The sequence below is a fragment of the Dermochelys coriacea genome, chromosome 1 (genome assembly GCF_009764565.3).
Source record: "Dermochelys coriacea isolate rDerCor1 chromosome 1, rDerCor1.pri.v4, whole genome shotgun sequence".
Taxonomy (NCBI): domain Eukaryota; kingdom Metazoa; phylum Chordata; order Testudines; family Dermochelyidae; genus Dermochelys; species Dermochelys coriacea.
Window position 1 is genome coordinate 199,893,158 of NC_050068.2, and position 21,151 is coordinate 199,914,308.

At 41.6% G+C, this 21,151-nt stretch overlaps 1 protein-coding gene across 6 annotated transcripts in view; it reads right to left on the reverse strand.

Annotated features, from left to right (window-relative positions):
- The window catches only part of NME7 (NME/NM23 family member 7), a 162,769-nt gene that overhangs the window by 76,971 nt on the left and 64,647 nt on the right, over window positions 1-21,151 (reverse strand). For all 6 annotated transcript variants that reach the window (XM_038382182.2, XM_043511708.1, XM_043511713.1 and 3 more), the window contains 2 exons: window positions 18,884-19,091; window positions 10,255-10,360 (listed from right to left, as the gene is read on the reverse strand). In XM_038382182.2, coding sequence (XP_038238110.1) covers window positions 10,255-10,360; window positions 18,884-19,091 — 314 coding nt within the window. The remainder of the gene's footprint in view (window positions 1-10,254; window positions 10,361-18,883; window positions 19,092-21,151) is intronic.

Consider the following 21,151-nt stretch of genomic DNA (forward strand, 5'->3'; position numbering starts at 1 on the left):
AACAGAGAACTTCATTGAGCTGTGCACAAAATGAAACCCAAGTATCTTCCCACCGGTTACACATTGGAAGGAATAATTTGAATTACTCATTCACCTTACTTTATTAAATTACAAATTAAATTACTTTGAATTTGTCAATAATGAATCTCATCAGCTGTTGTGCTGTCAATTGACCTAGCTTTGTTAGGTCTTGCTGAAGTTCCCCACAGGTTTTTTTGGTCTTCACTGCCCTAAATACTTTTTGTATCCTCTGCAAATTTTGCCAGCTTGTTGTTCACCCACTTTTCCAGATCATTAATAAATATATTATAAACACTGATCTCAGTAGAGATCCTTGTGACACATCTGTTCATCTCTTGCTATGGTAAAAATGAACAATTTATTCATAGTCTTTGCTTTCTGTCTCTTAGCCAATTTCTAATCCAATATTTTGCCTCTCACTCCGTAATTTTGGCCCAGATTAGGAAAAGCCAGTTAAAGCGGATACTTAATGTTAAATACACACTCAAGTCCATTATTTTCTAGCAAAGCAGTTAAACTAAACACATGCATAGATTTAAACATATGCCATGCTTCGCTAAATCAAGGCCTTAGCTACCTAATAGCCTCTTGAGAAGGACTTTATCCCAGGGTTTTTAGAAGTGCTGATGAATTATGTCAGCTGGTTCTGTTTTATTCACCTTCACAAGAGGCATATTTAAAGGATTTAATAGATGAATGAAGCAAAATTTTCCCTAGCAGAAGTCACAGGGGTTAGTCTTGATCATGTTCTGATCATCTAGGTGTTTGTTTTTTTTTAAAATTGTTTCAGTTTTGCTGGTAATGAAGTAAGGCTCACTAGTCTGTAATTCCCAGGATCACTCTTGGCACCTCTGTTTAAAAAGAGCTACATACCCTCTTCTCTAATGTCTTGCACCTGAAAATCCCAAAGTGCTATATAAACATCAATTCATTCTCAATGTCCCGGCTTAAAAGATTTTTATTTTAAGACTTTCTCCCTCACATATACTAAAGACATTAGTCTTCACTGAGGATGAAATCAGTATTCTCTACATTATATTAGGTCAATTATAATCAAAACCTTGATGATAAATGGCACCTTATTATGCCAGAATATGGATATTTTGAGTTTCAGCAAGGAGCGGCTAAGACCACAAGATCAGTTACAATGCTCTGAAATATGTCTGCCTTCCAAATTCTTCCTCCCTCTGCCCACTCATAAAAGCTGTAAAAAGTTAGAAGCGCAGATTGAATTCTTTGCTCTAATGTCTGGTTCACTTAGTATTTAGAAAAAGAAGAAAAGGGTTACTCATCAGTAACTGTTGTCCTTCAGAATCAATCTAATAATGAACATCTACCTTGAGCGATTAAGACTAAATTACTAAAACAAGTAATCTAGAAAGAACACAGGATTGGCCTAAAAGCCAAACAAAATACTCCAAGCATAGAGCAATGGATCCTTATGTCCACAGGTAACTGCAGAAAAAAGGGACTGAAGCAATTGAGATGGCTCAACTCTTTCACAGACTTGGACATAAATGTTCAGATCTGTGAGGGATCACTTACATGAACCTAAACAGCACAGCTTTTCTAGATGGCTTCAAAAACTCAGCAGCACTGTCTTGTCTTGAAAGTGGAAATATCCACAGGCAAGTCTAAAATTACCTGAGGTACGGATTTACAACACCTGCACAGATTTGTATTAATCCCACTTCCATTTTCTTTCAGTTGCTATTTTCCAACAAATATTTCTTGATTTTTAAGTTGCTGAATACTTTGAGTTCCTCACTGACCTTTCCACACACTCCCATCTATATGGCTTAAGCCACACAGTACAGGAATTCTGACTCTGATTATTATTGTTGTTATTAAGATTATCATAGCACCTAGGTTTCTAGGATTAGATCAGTTCACTATGTAGTTGCCACTGACCTATTCATAATATACACTTATTTGTGGAAAATATATTTTGGGCACAAAATTTCTTGCACTTAGTCTGAATACAGAAATGATTTTTTTTTTCTTGGGTCAGAGAAAATTTCAGAACAATCCATTCAGCCAATTTTGAGTTATCTGAATACTTTTTTAAAAAGTGCATATTTAAAAATATTTTCCAGATACATTTTCTCACACTGAAAACTCAAAAAGCTCTTTTAATTTGGCATGTACCTATCCTGAATGAGGACTGCATGGTTTTCCTTGGAAAAATTCCTAACCAACAGGGAAGTTAAGTACTAGAACAAATTATGTAGGGAGATTGTGGAATCTCAGTCACTGGAGGCTTTTAAGAACAGGTTGAACAAACACTTGTCAAGGATAGTATAGACCAGTAGTTCTCAACCAGGGATACGTGTACCCCGGGGGTACTCAGGTCTTCCAGGGGGAAAATCAACTCCTGTAGCTATTTGCCTGGTTTTACAACAGGTTACATAAAAAGCACTAGCAAACTAAAGTTTCATAGGCAATGATTTATTTATACCGCTCTATACACTGAAATGTAAGTACAATATTTATATTCCAATTGATTTATTTTTCAATTATATGGTAAAAATGAGAAAGCAAGCATTTTTTTCAGTAATGTGTGCTGTGACACTTTAATATTTTTATGTCTGATTTTGTAAGTTTTTAAGTGAGGTGAAACTTGTGGGTACACAAGACAAGTCAGACTATTGACAGGGGTACAGTAGTCTGGAAAGGTTGAGACACACTGGTGTAGACAATACATAGTCCTGCCTAAGTGCAGGGGACTGGACTAGATGATCTGTCAAAGTCCCTTCCAGTCGTACATTTGTATGATTCTATGATTTTCTAAACCCTTGGCATTTCTCAGTTTAAAGTTCTGGGCTGAAATCCTAACCCCAAAGAAGTCAAAGACAAAACACCATTGACTTCAATGGAGCCATGGTTTGACTAAAAGAGGGCAGTGTTTCTCCTTGGTGCCTGTTAGACACTGCAGTCTGAAGCATTGCCCAAGTGGTTCCCTCTGGCCTTGGAATCTGAGGCCATGTCTACACTACTGGCTAAATTGGCACTGCTGCGATCAATGCAGCGGTGTCGATTTAGCAGGTCTGGTGAAGACACACCAAGCTGATGGATGAGCACTCCCATTGATGTCTGTACTCCACCTCACTGAAAGTTGGAAGCTATGTTGACAGGAGATCATCAACCATCAACATCTTTTTTTCTTGTCTCTTTGCAAAGAAGTTAGATTAAAAATATTGTGTTTATGAAATAGTAAACATAAGATTTTTAACAAGGACAGTAAGAAAATTCCAAATTCTGGTTCCTATAGCAAAATATAACTAGGCTACATTGCACAAATACATGAAAAAAATTCAAGTCTACCCTAATATACAAGGCACTATTCCTATTAGAAATATGGCTAAGTTATAGTAGCTATAAAACCCTGATCTTTCAATTCACTCTACCTCCCCACCCTACCCTGAACCCATTCAGAACAGCAACATTCAGATTCCTGCTTTTTACTGATTGCACTGGCTTAGGTGCTGCTGTTACACCTTTTTGGCCAAGGTTCAAGACTATATACTTCCTTGAAAGTCGATATCATGGCACAACAAAAACCAAAGCTCTTAGTTGGGGGGCATTAATTAATTTTTCTACTGGGGCTTATTTGTTCTTCCCCCCTAACCTTTATCTATTCTATCCATGTTTAGCTTGAGAGCTTCTTGAAGGAAGGACCATCCTTCTTGGATGTTTGGAAAGTGCCTAGGAGATTGTATTTACTTATTGTAACATCCACTAAGTATTAATAATACAACTTTCCTGCGATCATAATCAAATTTAACAATTCTTTAAAGAACTTGGCCATGCATTTTCATCCAGTTCTGTTCCTCGAACATCATGACATATCTATCATTTATGCAACATTTCCAGGCTTTGATCCCAATTGTCTTGGCCTCTATTTAAATGGTCATTAATGTTATTTCCAGACACTGCCACACTTCTGTCTAACAAACTCCCTGGTGGACCCCTACACAGATTGTTATTTGTGCACCACTCCATAGAACAGAGGAAGTATTTAACACAATATGTTTCCCTTGCTTCTTAGCCTTGACTGACTCCTGATTAAATTTTATATTTCTTAATAACTTGTTCTTTAACTATAGAAGACATTGTACAAATTTGGTCTGTATCTTTATGAACTTTTCATTTTTAATTTTCCAGTGTGCAAATAAAAGCTGATGCATCAACAGCCCTGAAAACTGAAGGGCTCTTTCATCACTGTTTAAGTACAGCGTGGCCAGTAATAGTGAATCTTCCCACACACTATCTCCTGCCAATGTGTGTCAAGTCAGAACTAGAGGAACCCACTTTGGCATCAGAGAGGAGATAGCCTCTAAAGAGCTTTAATCCCTTCCTGATGAAAGTCTTTCCACATGAAGTGTGAAGAAAAGGAATGGCCATGAGGCACGAGAAAAAGCATTGGCAGAACATGTATTGTATGAAGGTGGAAAACTGCCACTACTTTTGGAAAGAAACTTGGCCAAGCCTGTGGCACTATCTTATCTTTGTAAAATTTGGTAGAAGGTGGAACCGGAAACTTACTTTATACAATAAAAAACTGCCACCAGGAAATGACCTTCCATACAAGAAATCTGAGCTCACTCAGGAAATCCAGTGGCTCAAAAGGAACTTTCATCAGCTTTGTCAGGACCACACTGATATCTCATGACACTGGGGAACTTCTGAGCAGGAGAAACATGGGGTAATGTTTGTCACTTGTTCTCTCATGCCTGAACTGGCACAGGCTCCAAGCACAGAGTGGACAGGGGAAAGACACATGCACGAAACATCTTATCATTAAACAGTGCCCCATAATCCTAACCAGGAGATTGAAGAATTTATACTAATTACCATCCGTCTGGCTGAGGCGGAGGCCTGGGGAGAAGGCAGGACAGATTTTAAAAGAATGGAGAAATCTTTGGGACTTTAGAGGATGGTGAAGCTCTCGGACTCCCTATTGCCCCATTGAAATGGCTATTTCCTATGCTGGCACAATTACATAAACAACATAGCTTCCTAGAAAACCACCATGTACTCTGTCCTTCCTCTAGCCTCACTTCTATGAAGAGAAAATGGGATGTTTCTATAAGCCCTCTGCAGAATCCAAACACACCACCAACACCTTACCACCTCTCTCAAAACACTGAATCATGGTGACAGTCCTTCCAACCCTCCAGTTCACCCCATTAGCCAAAGCAGTTCTTTGCTTCAGCCAGGGATAGGGGGTTGCTAGAATGATGCAAGGCACTCTCTGTCCTCCAAGGCCAGGATACACTGCCTTCAAGGCACTCCCAAACTGGGAGCCAGGGACCCGAGCTCTGATCCTATATCAGGCAGAGTATTCTGCTGACAGTAGACTGAAACTACTGAGTATTTTTGCCTTTTTGAAAGACATGTCATGATACACTCATCCTTTTGTGGATCATGACACTATCTCCCAAACCCACATCTCTACCCCCACTCCAAGTGTTGTATGTTACTATCACTCTTGCTGGCCGAAGTCATCCCTTTATCTGGCCCCTAGGGTTTCTCTGCATCCTGGCAGACATTCACAGAGCTCTCACTCGCACTACATATCACATGCCTTTGATCACTGCGTCATGTTTCTGCTGCAGGTACTACTGTTGCTAAGTTCTGGTGCTTTGGCTGCCTAGCAACAGATGTTTCTTTATTCCAGTCAGGAGTGGATCAGTGAGTCCGGAGATAAAAGCAACAGTGATTTTCCACTGCTCTGTCATTGGATAGGAGCCCTATAAATGATCTACTGTAATCAGAGTCAGCTTCTAAAAAAGGACTGTGTCCTAAAATTAACTAGGTGCAAACTAGAGATTAGATTCAGAACTCTGATAACCACTTAGCTCACAGAAAAGCTCCCTGGCTCAGTCATGGTTAAACTAGGCTGTGTCTTCCAGCACGGCTAAGTGTGCCATTTTTCTGCAATGATCTATCATGATATGGAGTCTGCAGGAAAAAAAATCAATTGGAAATAGGATCAGAAAGCGTATCTTAAATCAAATTCAGTCAAAGATGGTGGGGGAAGGGAAGATGGAAAGCTCTCTGTAAGCTCAAGCACTTAAGTGTTTTATTACAACTGCACATAATTATACACATGTAATGAGCTGATTATGTTAATGGAAATTAGATAATCATGTTCAAAGCCTGGAAACTGAAAAGGTTTATTTTTAGTTGCTCTAGATTAAAAACTTGTACTACTCAAAATCCAATCTTTCACTGCTGTCTGAAAGCTTCTGCTGCTCTGATACCCCATGGGAAGGGAGGGGGTCTGTGTGGGGCCCCAGGCCCCCGTGGGGGAGCTGGTCACTTCCTGTGGGAAGTGGAGTGACCCAGACCCAGCCTGCTTGGCTCCCAGGTTTGAGGGGCAGCGGTGCAGCTGGGAGCCAGGGGAGCGGAGCAGGCTGGGGCCGGGTCGCTCTACTTACTGCAGCTGGTGAGTGCAAGGGAGCCTGACCCCTGCTGCAGTCCTCAGGGGAAGGGCTGGCTGGAGTGGGGGCGAGGGTTATAATCTAACAACAGCAAAATTATTAGGAGCCAAAGCCTAAGTTCATGCAACTTTCAAGCTGAGAGTTTAATTGCAAAATGAAGTCAGGAAAGTCAGAGTTAAGGCTCCCAGTAGCAACATTAATACTGGCACATAGCCCTTTACAATAGGCTCTTTCATCACAGGATACAAGGTAATACAAAACACTATATATGTGCATATAAGGTAACTGAGATGCCACTGTGATATTGGTATTATTTGAAAAGAGACCCAAGACTAAAAGTGTCTAAGAAAGGTTGCATGAGGAGGGGGAAGGAGGCCTATAAAAGGACAGGCCTAGAAGAATTAAATCTGCTCCCCAGTGATTGGGCCTCTGACATGTCATTCCATATTCTTTATGAAAATATGCTTATGATATGAATATGACATAACTCAGATACACTTTATGCAAGATAGGTCTTGTGAGATATCATTGGAAAGGTTATGATTGATTATCCAATTTGTATGCCTGTATCATTTCTGTATCTGAAGTTAGGAATATTTACTCTGTGTCTATATTTCAACTATATTACTTTGGGTGATGTCCCCTGCTTACACTTCAGGTACAACAATGAAAAAGCCCGACAGTGCCGATGGCCCAGCGGCAAGAGACAATGGATTGTAAAAGAGCTTAGTCTTCCTGTAACCTTGTGCGTCAGCCTGTGAAGAATGGCTACGGGGCCCTACAGAGGTATGTGACCATGTCACCTGATACTGAAACCCATCTTGAATTCTGTACTTTTCCATGAGAAGCTGTGGTGGGGGGAGTCAAACTAGGAAACAAAGGACTCCCGCCTTATGCAAATCCTATTTAAGGGTGGGGAGTGAGGTAATCCAAGCCATCAGTTCTCTCCCCGCTACCCCACACAAGATGACTGTTGGAAACAACTAAGACTGAACTGGGGAAAAGAACTGGACCCAGGTTAGAAGGGGCATCTGGCCTGTGAAGAAGATTATTAGAATAACATTTAGGATGAGAACTTTCATGTTACATTAATACTTTAATGTATTAAGTGTAGTTTGCATGCTCTGTTTTATGTTCTTAATAATCTGCCTTGTTCTGTCTTCTACCTCCTCAACTACTTAAAATACACCTGTAATAGTTAATACATTTATTTCTGATTTACAATATAACCCAGTTGATGTGATTTCTAATGGGAGGGTGCGGGGGGAGGGAGAAGTTGTGCATACTCTCCTCCACATCGAGTGAAGAGGCAAATTTCATATAATTTTGGGTTTCTACTCCAAGGGGGATGGACATCTGGGTGCTGTGGCAAGCTCGTTAAGGTGAGCCTTCTCAGAGCGGATCTCTGTCTCTCGGTGCAGCTGGGTGTGGCCCTACCTGTGTGCTTGGCTGGAAAAGGCTGGGGAGCCTAGCCCAACAAGACCAGGTAAAAGGGGGCCCAGGCTGGCAGAATAGTCTGACTCAGTGGTGTCCCAGCACACCAGGTGACATCCCAGGGGGTCCAGCCCGGCACAAGACCCATCATAGCCAACACATAGCGGAGCATGCAGGGTCAAATGCCCTCCCCCCACCCCGGAGATTTCTGCTTGGCCTGCCAGGTGGGAGCGCAAGGGACTCTGTCCTTCTCCCACTGCGCCTTCCCCCTGACAGCCAGGCCCAGGTGGGGAGCAGAAGGGGCAGGATCAGCCATTTCTCATACTGGCTGCTTCAGGTCGCTGATCTGTGCAGCGCAGCAGCTGCCTGAGAGACAGCCTGGCTGGGGAGGTGGTGGTGGTGGCGGCGGCGGGCCACCCCCCGATCTGAGCCCAGCTGCCAGGAACAGGGACCAAGCAAGCTGGAAACATACTGATGGGAGAAGGGACTGCGGCTCGCTTGGCCACTAAGCCTGGCAGCAGTACCTGGAGAAGCTCATTGCCGCCACCTCCCCAGCTGGGCTCTCTCTCAGGGAGCCAATGCACCACACAGAGTCAGCGACCCAGAGCAGCCAGCTTCAGCGTGTGAGAAGTGGCTCCATCTCATTCCCTGCCCAGGTCCAATTGCTAGGGGAGAGCAGCTGAATGTGTCAGTGTGGAGGCACAGCAGGAGAAGGACAGGGCACCTCCCCCCAGAGGTAACAGGTGCAGTGGCCCCGGGATGGGTGCAGGGGGTCGTTGCGCAGAGACACATGGGGCTGTCACATGTCCTCCTCTTTAGATTGTGCCCCCCACTATCAGGAGGCACGAGTCATCTATGGGCCCAGTTAAGTGGACTGAGCATGGGCGAGTTCCCGTGGGCCATGTGAGGAAAGATTCCTTCCTTCTCAGGCTGCACAATGGAAGCAGAGTTGCTTTGCCTCAGCTATTCCAAACTCAAGGTATAAGGCGTCTCCACCATGGCATGAGCAACTCATCTGTCCGCCGTGTCCAAATTTCTGCCTCATCCCAAACTTCTGGATGGTTTCTCAAACCTGCCTCTAAAATCTCATGACTTTCTAGGTTGTAGTATCTATGGTTTTTGCACAGGAGAGAACAGAGAGGAAATGGAGAGCCTACGTAGGCTACAAAGGAGATAGTTATTCAATCCCACCATTCTCATATGTTTTCCTGGTTTAAAATCAAGTAATTCCATTTATCTAATCCAGGGCATAGGGATGGGTGAGAAGTCACAGAGAAGATATTCTTAGGCTGTTCAATTTAGCTGTGTAGCAGCTATGCTTCTGCCTTACCAACCATTCATGATGGGAAGGAAAGGACTAAAGAAGTTGAATGGATCTTCTGGCTCAACCGTAGCCTAATCCTTGCATCTTTCAGGCTGCAAAGGTGGGTTCCAACTCACACTAAAGTGCACACTCATCCTGTACAACCCCAAAATACCTCCCTGCCACCCACACCCAGTGGAGCCACCCACACCCAGTGGAACCACCCCAATTCTAGTGCTTATGGAGCCCTGTACATTGGTGAAAATGGAGAGAAGATTTGTCCAGTAGCGACAGGGAAAGGCCTGGATGGAGACTAAGAAAGTGGACAAAAGGACCTGGGCGGAGATTTATGAAAGAGATACAGCAAGTCAAAAGAGGGCTGAAAAGGGGAAAGGGACTCCTGATGTCTCATTAAAAGATAGTTTTGAACGACTTTAGGAAATAACAGTTGTGCATGAAAGTTAAAAAAGCCCAGTTCAGGCCCTTCATTTTGTAATTTCAAACTCAATTTCAGATATCTGACAATTTTCCCATGTACTTTTTTCGCCATCATCGAAACATTTACCATAGTAAATATGCCAACCTATCTATGATCAAAGCCCAGGCTGCTGCTGGTGCCAAATTGCTCTGTCTTGGCTGCACAGCAAAGCTTTCAATAGCAGATGCTATGCAAGGCCTCACATATATGTATATGGTATATGTAGATAAGTAGATATAGCAGAAATATTATAAGTCTGTTTCCTGTGTAATGCACCCTTCTCCTCAGATGAAGACTTTGAGGCAATTTGAGATGGCTGTTACAGAATGAGTGACACTCTTTCATTAAGATTTGTATTTGGTTTTTGTTTTCCTTATTCTGAAATATAATTTATCCAAACAATGTACATGATTTGCTCTTTGAAGATGGAAATCACAGCAGTAAACCATCTAAAAGGCCACGATTGTGCTATACAGCACTTCTGAGTCAGCAGTGAAACACACACCCTGACCCTGCAAACTTTTATTCTACTAAATTAGTAATGTTCTTATGATCAGGCCCATGTTACTCACCTTCATTAACAGCATGAGGCTTAATAATGCAACAAGTACAGTTTGTAAATTTTGCACTATTAGCTGGACCATGGCCTCCACTTGAGGGAAAGAACAACTCCAGTTCCTGGGTGTAATTGAAATTGAAAATATTTTAGCGTTACACAGTTGCATGTCTCAGATCTTTAGCACACACAGTATTGTTCGGTGATATCCACAGCCTCATTTATTTAGATAGTGCTATAAGAACACCTATATTTATACTTCTCTCTCTAGCACCATTGATACCCAGGGCATGGCTAATCATTGTATCTCCCACCTTGGCTGCTGTAAGCATTTCTTCTTCACTTTCCCACTTCCATCTATTCGCATTCAATCTGTTCAAAATGTTGCTGTCATAATCTCCTCTCCCAACATTGTCTCTTCCTAGTTTTCTGCCTTCAGGTCAAGCTTTTTCACTCCCACCACAAAAATTGCTCCACAAATCCTCTCCTTTATTTATATCTCTGATCTCATTCCCCCGCCTCCCACATTCCATCCCTTTGCCTGTGGGAATGGTTGGAATCCCCACTCAGTTTTCAATACGGCACACACAGACACAAGGCTAGAGTCCAAACAGACCTCCTTCCCACTCATTTTGGGATTATCCTTAACAAACAAACAAACAAACTTTAGCCTGAACTTCTTGTCTGCCTTCTCTAAACCCTTTTCTTGCCTTAAAGACACTATCTTTTATGTTCCTGAATGTGGGCTAATGAGACCCATCTGTTCTGGCTGCCAGAATGAGTAAGCAGAATAGCTCTGCACCAAAATGCAGTGCCCTACAAACCTGACATCTTGTCACGCATATTCTGATCAAGCCTCTTTTCCAATTGCTCCTTTTGTTTCCTTTGCTCACTGACAACTCCATGCCTTCCTTCCATGCTATTCATTCACTGTGCTCAGAACAGCTTGCCAATGAACATTAGCTAATCACCCTGAACATGGCCTCCAATAAGATGCGTTAGTCATCTTAAACGGAATTTGATTAATTTCCTTTTAAAGGAGACAATAACCTGGAAATGTTACCACTAAACTCAGCTGATTCTTCCTTGTGTAACAGGCTCAGGGTGAAGCTTATCTCCTTGAGTTCCCTATGAGGGCTTGTCTACACTTACCGGGGGATTGACACGCGACGACCGATGCATTGGTGGTCAATTTAGTGGGTCTAGTGAAGACCCGCTAAATCGACCACAGATCGCTCTCCTGTCAACTCCTGTACTCCACCTGAATGAGAAGCGCAAGAGGAGTCAACGGGAGAGTGTCTCCCATCAACATCACATAGTATGGACCCCAGGGTAAGTAGATCTAAGACATTGACTTCAGCTACGTTATTCACATAGCTGAAGTTGTGTAACTTAGATCCATCTCCCCTCATAGTGTGGACAAGGCCTCAGTGATTTAGTACTGTGTTTCAGAAGGAATTAAGCTGAACTTAGATTTTCCCACTCCATAGCTTTTGTCCCTGTAATGACTTGTGATCCCTATCTAAACAATGAGCTAAACAATGCAATTTAGGGGCTCTTTCAATAGAAAAGAAGAAATTACCTCTGTTTTTGCTGCCACCAAATGTATCCTTATTTTAACACCTATCTGAGGCAAAGGGTCAACTTCCTGGATCCTTTTATAGATAATGAAGAGCATGTTTCAAAGATTATTCTATTCTGGTCTGTTGTCATTGACTACTGTTAACTTTAAATAAACAAAGTAGTCCCCAAAACACCAGGAAAAAACAAAATAAGATAAAATATTTACAAGTGTAACACGTGTAACTGGCAATATACAAAACAGATTCCTGAAAGAATAGTAAGAGAAATGACTAAAAGAACCAACACTTCAGATACAGGAATACCAAACTAAAACTATGTGGAATTCTAAAAACCAAGAACCTTTGACCTACCTATATGCCTAAATTAAGATTACCCCAAATTTGGCCTGTAAAAACAGAGATGTTATCCCCGGATAGCCTAGCAGACAAACCCTCAACTTGATCTGCAATTCATTCTGTGAGAAGAACAATTCAACCATCATCAAAAGAGCCCAGGACTTTGTTTCCCTTTCAAAAGATTTTTCCCAGTATGCTTTAGCTGACTTTTCTTTCCGCCCAGGAAAGTTTCTAAAAGCTGCACCCTATTAATTTCTTTGGCATCTGGTATGTAGCCACCTACCATTGTATGGCACTTGCCCATTAAATTCATAATTCCAATTACTGTATCAGAGATAAACTCCAGTACTCACAAGGTAAAGAGAAACCCCTCCCACAAAGATATACAAATTTATATGCAAGTCTACCAAAATAGTGAGCTAAACATTTACAGTCATAGGACGAGTAAAAAAATAACTAGCCTTTCAAAAGTAATTACCATAATATTACAAAAAACCAGCATTTTAAAATAAGTAAATGCAAGTATAGTAAAGCAACAATCTTATCAACAGAAAACACACACTTATTTCTCTAACTAAAATCCTGTGTTAACAGATTTTTTCCCATAGCCTCTTTCTTCAGAAGCTGCTATTCAGCATGCTGGCAGTATGCCAGAGCAGAAATACAGGATATAGCTACAGTACAAGGGCTACAGCAGCACAATTGCAGCTACGCCATTATAACAGATGCTACAGAGATGAAAGGTGTTTTTCCATCACAGTAATAAACTCTTCCATCGACCTAGTGGTGTCTACACTAGGGCATAGGTTGACATAACTATGTCTCTCAGGAGTGTGAATTTTTCACACCCCCAAGTGACATAGCTAGGTCGACCTAAGTTTTAGGCGGAGACCAGATCACACTTTGACTCTTACCTTTTCAAGTGAAGACATCTGGATCTTTCAATCTTGCAGATTCAACCCATGAGCACAAATAACCACTGTGACCCGAACAGCATCCCAATGCAAGAGGGCAAGGGGCTTACTAGTATCTGGTAGTGAGTTTCAGCTGGCCTGACCAGTTCAGTGTACCCATCTCGCTAATATAACCTGTGCCTAAAAAGTGTTATGTAAGATATCAATAGAAAGCTAACAACATATTGATCATTAATATTATTGTGTGGTGTATATGTGGTGGACTAATGCAAAATTATAAACATATTGGAAGTTACGTTCTTAAAGTGTCTGCCAACCAGCATTGAAGTTACCCCCACCCTAGACAAAGGAATGTGGTTTCATCACCTTATAAGTACTTCCAAGGTACATTAAGAAACAATGGGAATGCATTTACATAAAAGAGGTAAACAACAGCATCAAGGGGAGAAGATAACTATTCAGCATCATGGCAGGGGGAAGAGATTGCAGGAAACAGATCAGTTTGCATTGTAGATAACACCAGTCAGGAACCTTCTCCATCAGACTCCATGACCCCTTTCCTCACAGCAGGGGCAATTAACTTTAAGGAGGATTCATTTTCAAAAGTTTAATAAAAGAGAGGGGCAAAGAACCCCCAAGTGATCTTTCACCTAAGACGACAAAGGAGCTGAGCACTTTGTCTTTGTGGGAGATCCTGACCAACAGGGTGATCAGCCACCTTGCTGGAAGGTAGTGTGGTAAGAATCTGACCTTGAACCAAGATGGTAGGTTTCTTAAGTCTTAGCCTCTAGAAAGTGTTTTTCACTTTGATTTGCTTGTAACCATTTCCAGTTCTCTCCATCATACCTGGACTTACTAACAAAAGGAGATAGGATTTTAAATCAACTTGTTTTACTTTTAATCTAAACCCTCACAGTGTGATAAGCTGTGAATTCTGTCTCCTTAGAGGAGCAAACAAATCATCTTATTCCTCTGACGGTCAAGGAAAGAGCTGGACACTGCAGACCATGCAGTTTGGGGAAAATTTGGGACTGGGAGTGTGTGGAGTCACTTGGCTAATAGTAACCATGGCTGGTGGATACCAGAGTATGATTGGGGTATAATAAGCAGGTTGCTGAAATCTGAGTTGCGGAACCAGAGTTGGTTTAAGAGACACTCAGTAAATGCTTGTCTGCTGGTGTCAAGGCTGAGAGCCACAGCAGCAGAGCATTTAAGGCACCCAGGGTAAGAGGGCAGGTGGTGCCACAACCCCGACTGGTCGGGATTGGACCCCAGAATATGACACCTACCCTCAATACTCCCTTTCCTCGGCCCCTCCAAGCGCAAATTCCACTTCTTCTCCAAACCTATCATACGCAACCCAAGTTTCCCTCTGCCCTCAACAGTCTCGTTCACTCACTTACAGTGCCACTATCCCACAGATTTGCGCAATGTCCTCCCACAAGTTCCCACCCAGGCTCCACTCATACACTTGCCCCCCATAGCACCCACAGCTTCCAATGTGTCACTTATCAGAGCCCTGCTCCTTAAGCATGCCTCCTCCACCATGCTCCTATACTCAACTAACACGTTTCAGAGTAGCAGCCATGTTAGTCTATATCCACAAAAAGAAAAGGAGGACTTGTGGCACCTTAGAGACTAACAAATTTATTTGAGCATAAGCTTTCGTGAGCTACAGCTCACTTCATTGGATGCATTCAGTGGAAAATACAGTGGGGAGATTTATATACACAGAGAACATAGATTCACAGATACTAAGGTCAGAAGGGACCATTCTGATCATCTAGTCCAACCTCCTACACAACAGGCCACAGAATCTCACCCACCCACTCCTGCGAAAAACCTCTCTCCTATGTCTGATCTATTGAATTCCTCAAATCGTGGTTTAAAGACTTCAAGAAGCAGAGAATCCTCCAGCAAGTGACCCATGCACCATGCTACACAGGAAGGCGAAAACCTCCAGGGCCTCTTCCAATCTGCCCTGGAGGAAAATTCCTTCCCGACCCTAAATATGGTGATTAGCTGAACCCTGAGCATATGGGCAAGATTCACCAGCCAGATACTACAGAAAATTCTTTTCTGGGTAACTCAGATCCCACCCATCTAATATCCCATCACAGGGGATTAGGCCTATTTACCATGAATATTTAAAGATCAATTAATTACCAAAATCACATTATCCCATCAAACAATGGGTGTTACCGTACACACTGTAACAAGAGTGATCAGGTAAGATGAGCTATTACCAGCAGGAGAGCGGGAGGGGGGACGGACCTTTTGTAATGATAATCAAGATGGGCCATTTCCAGCAGTTGACAAGAACATCTGAGGAACAGCGGGGGTGGGAGGTGTGTGGGGGAGAATAAAGATGGGGAAATAGTTTTACTTTGTGAAATGACCCATCCACTCCCAGTCTTTATTTAAGCCTAAATTAATTGTATCCAGTTTGAAAATTAATTCCAATACAGCAGTCTCTCATTGGAGTCTGTTTTTGAAGTTTTTTTTGTTGAAGAATTGCCACTTTTAGGTCTGTAATCAAGTGACCAAAGAGATTGAAGTGTTCTCCAACTGGTTTTTGAATGTTATAATTCTTGACATCTGATTTGTGTCCATTTATTCTTTTACATAGAGACAGTCCAGTTTGGCCAATATACATGGTAGAAGGGCATTGCTGGCACATGATGGCATATATCACATTGGTAGATGTGCAGGTGAACGAGCCTCTGATAGTGTGGCTGATGTGATTAGGCACTATGATGGTGTCCCCTGAATAGATATGTGGACACAGTTGGCAATGGACTTTGTTGCAAGGATAAGTTCCTAGGTTAGTGGTTCTGTTGTGTGGTGTGTGGTTGCTGGTGAGTATTTGCTTCAGGTTGTGGGGCTGTCTGTAAGCAAGGACTGGCCTGTTTCCCAAGATCTGTGAGAGTGATGGGTCGTCCTTCAGGATAGGTTGTAGATCCTTGAAGTTGTGTTGGAGAGGTTTTAGTTGGGGGCTGAAAGTGATGGTTAGTGGTGTTCTGTTATTTTCTTTGTTGGGCCTGTCCTGTAGTAGGTAACTTCTGGGTACTCTTCTGGCTCTGTCAATCTGTTTCTTCACTTCAGCAGGTGGGTATTGTAGTTGTAAGAACGCTTGATAGAGATCTTGTAGGTTTCTGTCTCTGTCTGAGGAGTTGAAGCAAATGCGGTTGTATCGTATTGCTTGGCTGTAGACAATGGATCCTGTGATGTGGTCTGGATGAAAGCTGGAGGCATGTGGGTAGGCTTAGCGGTCAGTAGGTTTCTGGTATAGGGTGGTGTTTATGTGACCATCGCTTATTAGCACCGTAGTGCCCAAGAAGTGGATCTCTTGTGTGGACTGGTCCAGGCTGAGGTTGATGGTGGGACAGAAATTGTTGACATCATGGTGGAATTCCTCAAGGGCTTCTTTTCCATGGGTCCAGATGATGAAGATGTCATCAATGTAGCGCAAGTAGAGTAGGGGCATTAGGGGACGAGAGCTGAGGAAGAGTTGTTCTAAGTCAGCCATAAAAATGTTGGCATACTGTGGGGCCATGCGGGTACCCATCGCAGTGCCGCTGATTTGAAGGTATACATTGTCCCCAAATGTGAAATAGTTATGGGTGAGGACAAAGTCACAAAGTTCAGCCACCAGGTTAGCCGTGACATTATCGGGGATACTGTTCCTGATGGCTTGTAGTCCATCTTTGTGTGGAATGTTGGTGTAGAGGGCTTCTAAATCCATAGTGGCTAGGATGGTGTTTTCAGGAAGATCACCGATGGATTGTAGCTTCCTCAAGAAGTCAGTGGTGTCTCGAAGATAGCTGGGAGTGCTGGTAGCGTAGGTCACATAAACACCACCCTATACCGGAAACCTACTGACCACTATGCCTACCTACATGCCTCCAGCTTTCATTGAGACCACACCACACGATTCCCCCCCCCCCCCCGCTGTTCCTCAGACGTTCTCTGTGTATATAAATCTCCCCACTGTATTTTCCACTGAATGCATCCAATGAAGTGAGCTGTAGCTCACAAAAGTTTATGCTCAAATAAATTTGTTAGTCTCTAAGGTGCCACAAGTCCTCCTTTTCTTTCAACTAACACATGCATATCAATATTTTTAAGCTATGGCAATGTTTAATCTGCCAATGATAATATGTAACAATATGTACATACAGAAATGTTGACACATATAAACTTTTAAAAGTTGAGCATGATAGGAATGAAGAGGGGCATTTTAGGGAACAAAGTATGGGGGAGCATGTGGTGCACTTGGCAGTGGGGATGGTTAAGGGTGAGCAGGGTTATGCAAGGTGAAGCCTGGGAGCAATTCAGGATTTTCACAGAAGAGTAACAATCTGGGAATCTGTGGGGGATATAAAGGGGAGAGAGCCATCTACATGATTAACTGCTAACAATGATACAAGCTTATTAAAACATGGGAAATTTCCACACAAAACCTTTAACTTTGAGTTAAGGTTGTTCAGCTACATAGTACAGCCACTGTTTATTGCTGTATTTCAGTTTGCGTTAAGTCATTCAAACACCCCACTTATTTTACTTCATAGCACACACTCATACTGATCAATATGCAACCACACATCTGTAATACCAACACGCACTCACAAATTTCAACTCTAATTTCTACGTAAATATTTGTAAGAGGTCACCCAATCCAACGGCTTTTCCTAAACATTACAGAAAAACAGATTGCAAACAGTGATTGCAAAATTACATTTTACCTCACTTACACACACCAGTCCAAAGCCACGTACAATGAAATTTATGAAAGTCACTCTTACTCATATTAACCATCAAAACACAGAACTATAAGCACTCAACATGGTTGGAATTCCACGGTTCCTGCTGATTGTTCAGGATGATGGTTGAGATATGTGGGCGGTGGAAAGGAAATAATTATGGTTGGGAAGGGATGAGTGGAACGTTGCTGGCTTGCTGAATGATTTAGCTGCTTATTTCCTTGCTTTTTAGAATTTACATTGCTCAGCCATGCAGTCTACATAATTAACTCAAAGTTAAAGCATCTATATTATATACAGGCTTGAAAGGATTACATTTTAATTGGCAAATGTTGATTTTAGTATATGCACACATACCAACAAAAATGTTTTCTTTGATAATAATCAAAATTTACACATATGCAAAGTAAGACTTTATGGGTCAAATCCAGTGATTTCGATTTTTGAATCAGGCTTGTTACAAATAGACTAACGAATTAATAGCAAGAGCAGGTATTAGTTCATTTAAGGATATTTTACTGTCTATTTTGACATGTGATGATGACAATTTGAGTTTTTACAGTTTATAAAGCTTTAACCTTTTGAATCTCAATGTCTACTGTCATTAAAGAATTGCCTGACTGCCTCCCCATAATTTCCTGCAGCTGTGAACATTTAAATTGATAAAAATCTAAAATTATAATAATAATAAAAAATCTTAAACATCAATATCTACTGAAATTATGAAAAAATAATAATCGAATTCTGCCAGAAAGTGGTACAAAATGTGGCAGATGGGTTAGCCTCAGTGTCCTTGGCCAAATTTTCCAAGGTTATTCCCTCCAGGCCAGTGTGGAAGTATAAAGGCAGTATAGATTGCACAGTTGCTATTTGTACTGTGGATAAAGACTGTCTACAAACGTGTCACTGTAGTACATTTAAATCAGCACTAAATTCAAATGAAAAAAATAAATGGCATTTCTGTACTGATTGCAGACTGATCATTAGATTAGGTAAAAATACAGCTTAGCAAATGAACATAATGAAAAAATATATTTAAAAAAACTTACTTGAGCAGCAGAAGCAAAAGAGTCAGGGCCATGAGCTGCATTTCTTATGCCATCTGTTCCAAACATTGCTCTAATGCTGCCCGGGGCATCAGAACGAGCCACGCCAGAGTTTGCAGGTCCCAGTAACTTCTTCCATTCAGACACAGCATCATCTCCTAAAATCTCCATGGCAACAGTAGGACCACTTGTAATAAACAGGAGAAGCTCACTGCAAAACAGACATAGAGCAGGCAGGGAATTCACTATACAGAGAACAACAAAAATCTATGGACTGGTTCTCAACTCTCACTAGTGTCATGGGAAAGGATAACAGTCCACAGCACAGCCCACAGGCTCTGGAGGAATACTGGATGGGATAAGGCAGGGACAGTGGAGGCAGAAGACCAGTAGTGAGCCATTCCTTCTTTCCAGTTGTGCTCCTTCCATCTTGTGACACACTGGTGTCCATCTAACAGACTCTACTCAGCCTGTAAGATTGTCCTCATTAAAGCAACACGAGCACTCCTATTAGAGACCTCTGCCTCCTTCATCCACCTCTAAATCCTCTTATCCAGTACTTGCTATCTTGTCCGATTAGCTTCTCTCACTCAACCTATACCTGCTCCCTCACATCTGAGAGAGGCCTTGCATCAAAAATGTGTGTTACCTCAAAATATTCACTCCACCATGTGCTTCTTCCCTGTGAGACATGGAGTGGACTCTAATCTCTGCCCCTTACTAAAATGGGAAACTGAATTCTAGTGAAAGTGGTCCCTCTTAGCCTTGCTAATAATGTGTGATTAAGATAAAAAGTAAGATAAGATGAAAATATACTGTATGTAATTTTGTAACTATAATTTATTTGTTTGCCACAGGCAATGCGCTCAGTGCTGTACAAGCCACACAGATAAAGACAATCCCTTCCTTGCAGACTGCTGCAGTCTTTCCATTGAAAGAGAGAGACTGAGAAGTCAATATATACTGGAAATACAGAGCAGGGAAAAGAAAGTTGTTTGTTGCTTTTTGTATTGCAAACTCACAATTTCTTGGTATCATGGAAGTCATCAGATATTGGGGGAAGATTTGAATAAAGAGAAGGTGATGTGAGGAAAACATAAGGAATGCATGGTTAAAAAGACTCAAAAACTAAGAAATCCCAAAGTTAAGTTTGAATACATGTAACCTTAATTCTTCTCCCTTGAACATATACATCATGATATAGCTTTCAGTTCACAGTCGCATACTATCATCTCTGCAGCAACCACCTCATTCGGTTTGAAGGCTGGATGCTGCACAATGAATGAAAAAGTTGTGCGAGGTTTTTTTTATTCAGTTATTGTTATGGTTATATTTTTTATGGCTTATAGACAAATACAGACAAAAAATAATTTCTGAAAAGCTCCATATTTCTTTAAAAAACTACTGTGCAATCCATTTACATTAATACATATGTAAAATATGAAATTTAACATTCTTAACATTTAATCCCCAAAAAGTTAATAGCTACTTTTCCCTACTATTCAGTAAACCTTCATTAACTACCTATCTTGACAATTAAATCTGAAAGTCCAGTTTATGAAACACTATAATAAACCTTTAATAAAATACTATATGTAATTGGGTATGAGAATTTACATTTTATCAGCATGAGGATACTTTTTCGGTTCACTTACTGTAGCAAAATCCCATACAACAGATATCAGGTTTTGCTGGATGGCAGACAGAGTACATCATAGTGAATAGAGGGCTGACAGTTTCTCAGCCTGCTGCTAGTTTAAGCAATCCATGAAATAACACTGCAGACAGAATTCTTGTTCATTTATAAACTTATTCAAGCAGACTTGTTCAGCCAAGAAAAAATGACAACTTTATACTATAGTCTGACATTTCCTAAGGTCATTTCTCTACAGAGGACAGAAGAAAACAACCTGCATCTACACAAACCGATTGCTGCTCCTAGAATTAGGTGACAATTTCTATATTCCCAATGCTCAGGAACCCCATGACAGTGCTGCACTTGGCTCTCTGTCAGTTGCAATTTCTTGTTCTGCATGACCAAAAACATAAGCATGTCTACACAGCGCTTTAACATGGCTGTGTAGTCACAGCAGAGCGTGGCTGTAAAAAAAAACAACCCACGTCCGTGAGGGGAATAGCTCCCAGCACTGCAGCACTACCTACACTGCCACTTTACAGCGTTGAAACTTGCATCGCTCAGAGGGGTGTTTTTTCACATTCCTGAGCGAGGAAAGTTTCAGTGCTATAAGTGGCAGTGTAGACAAGCCCTAA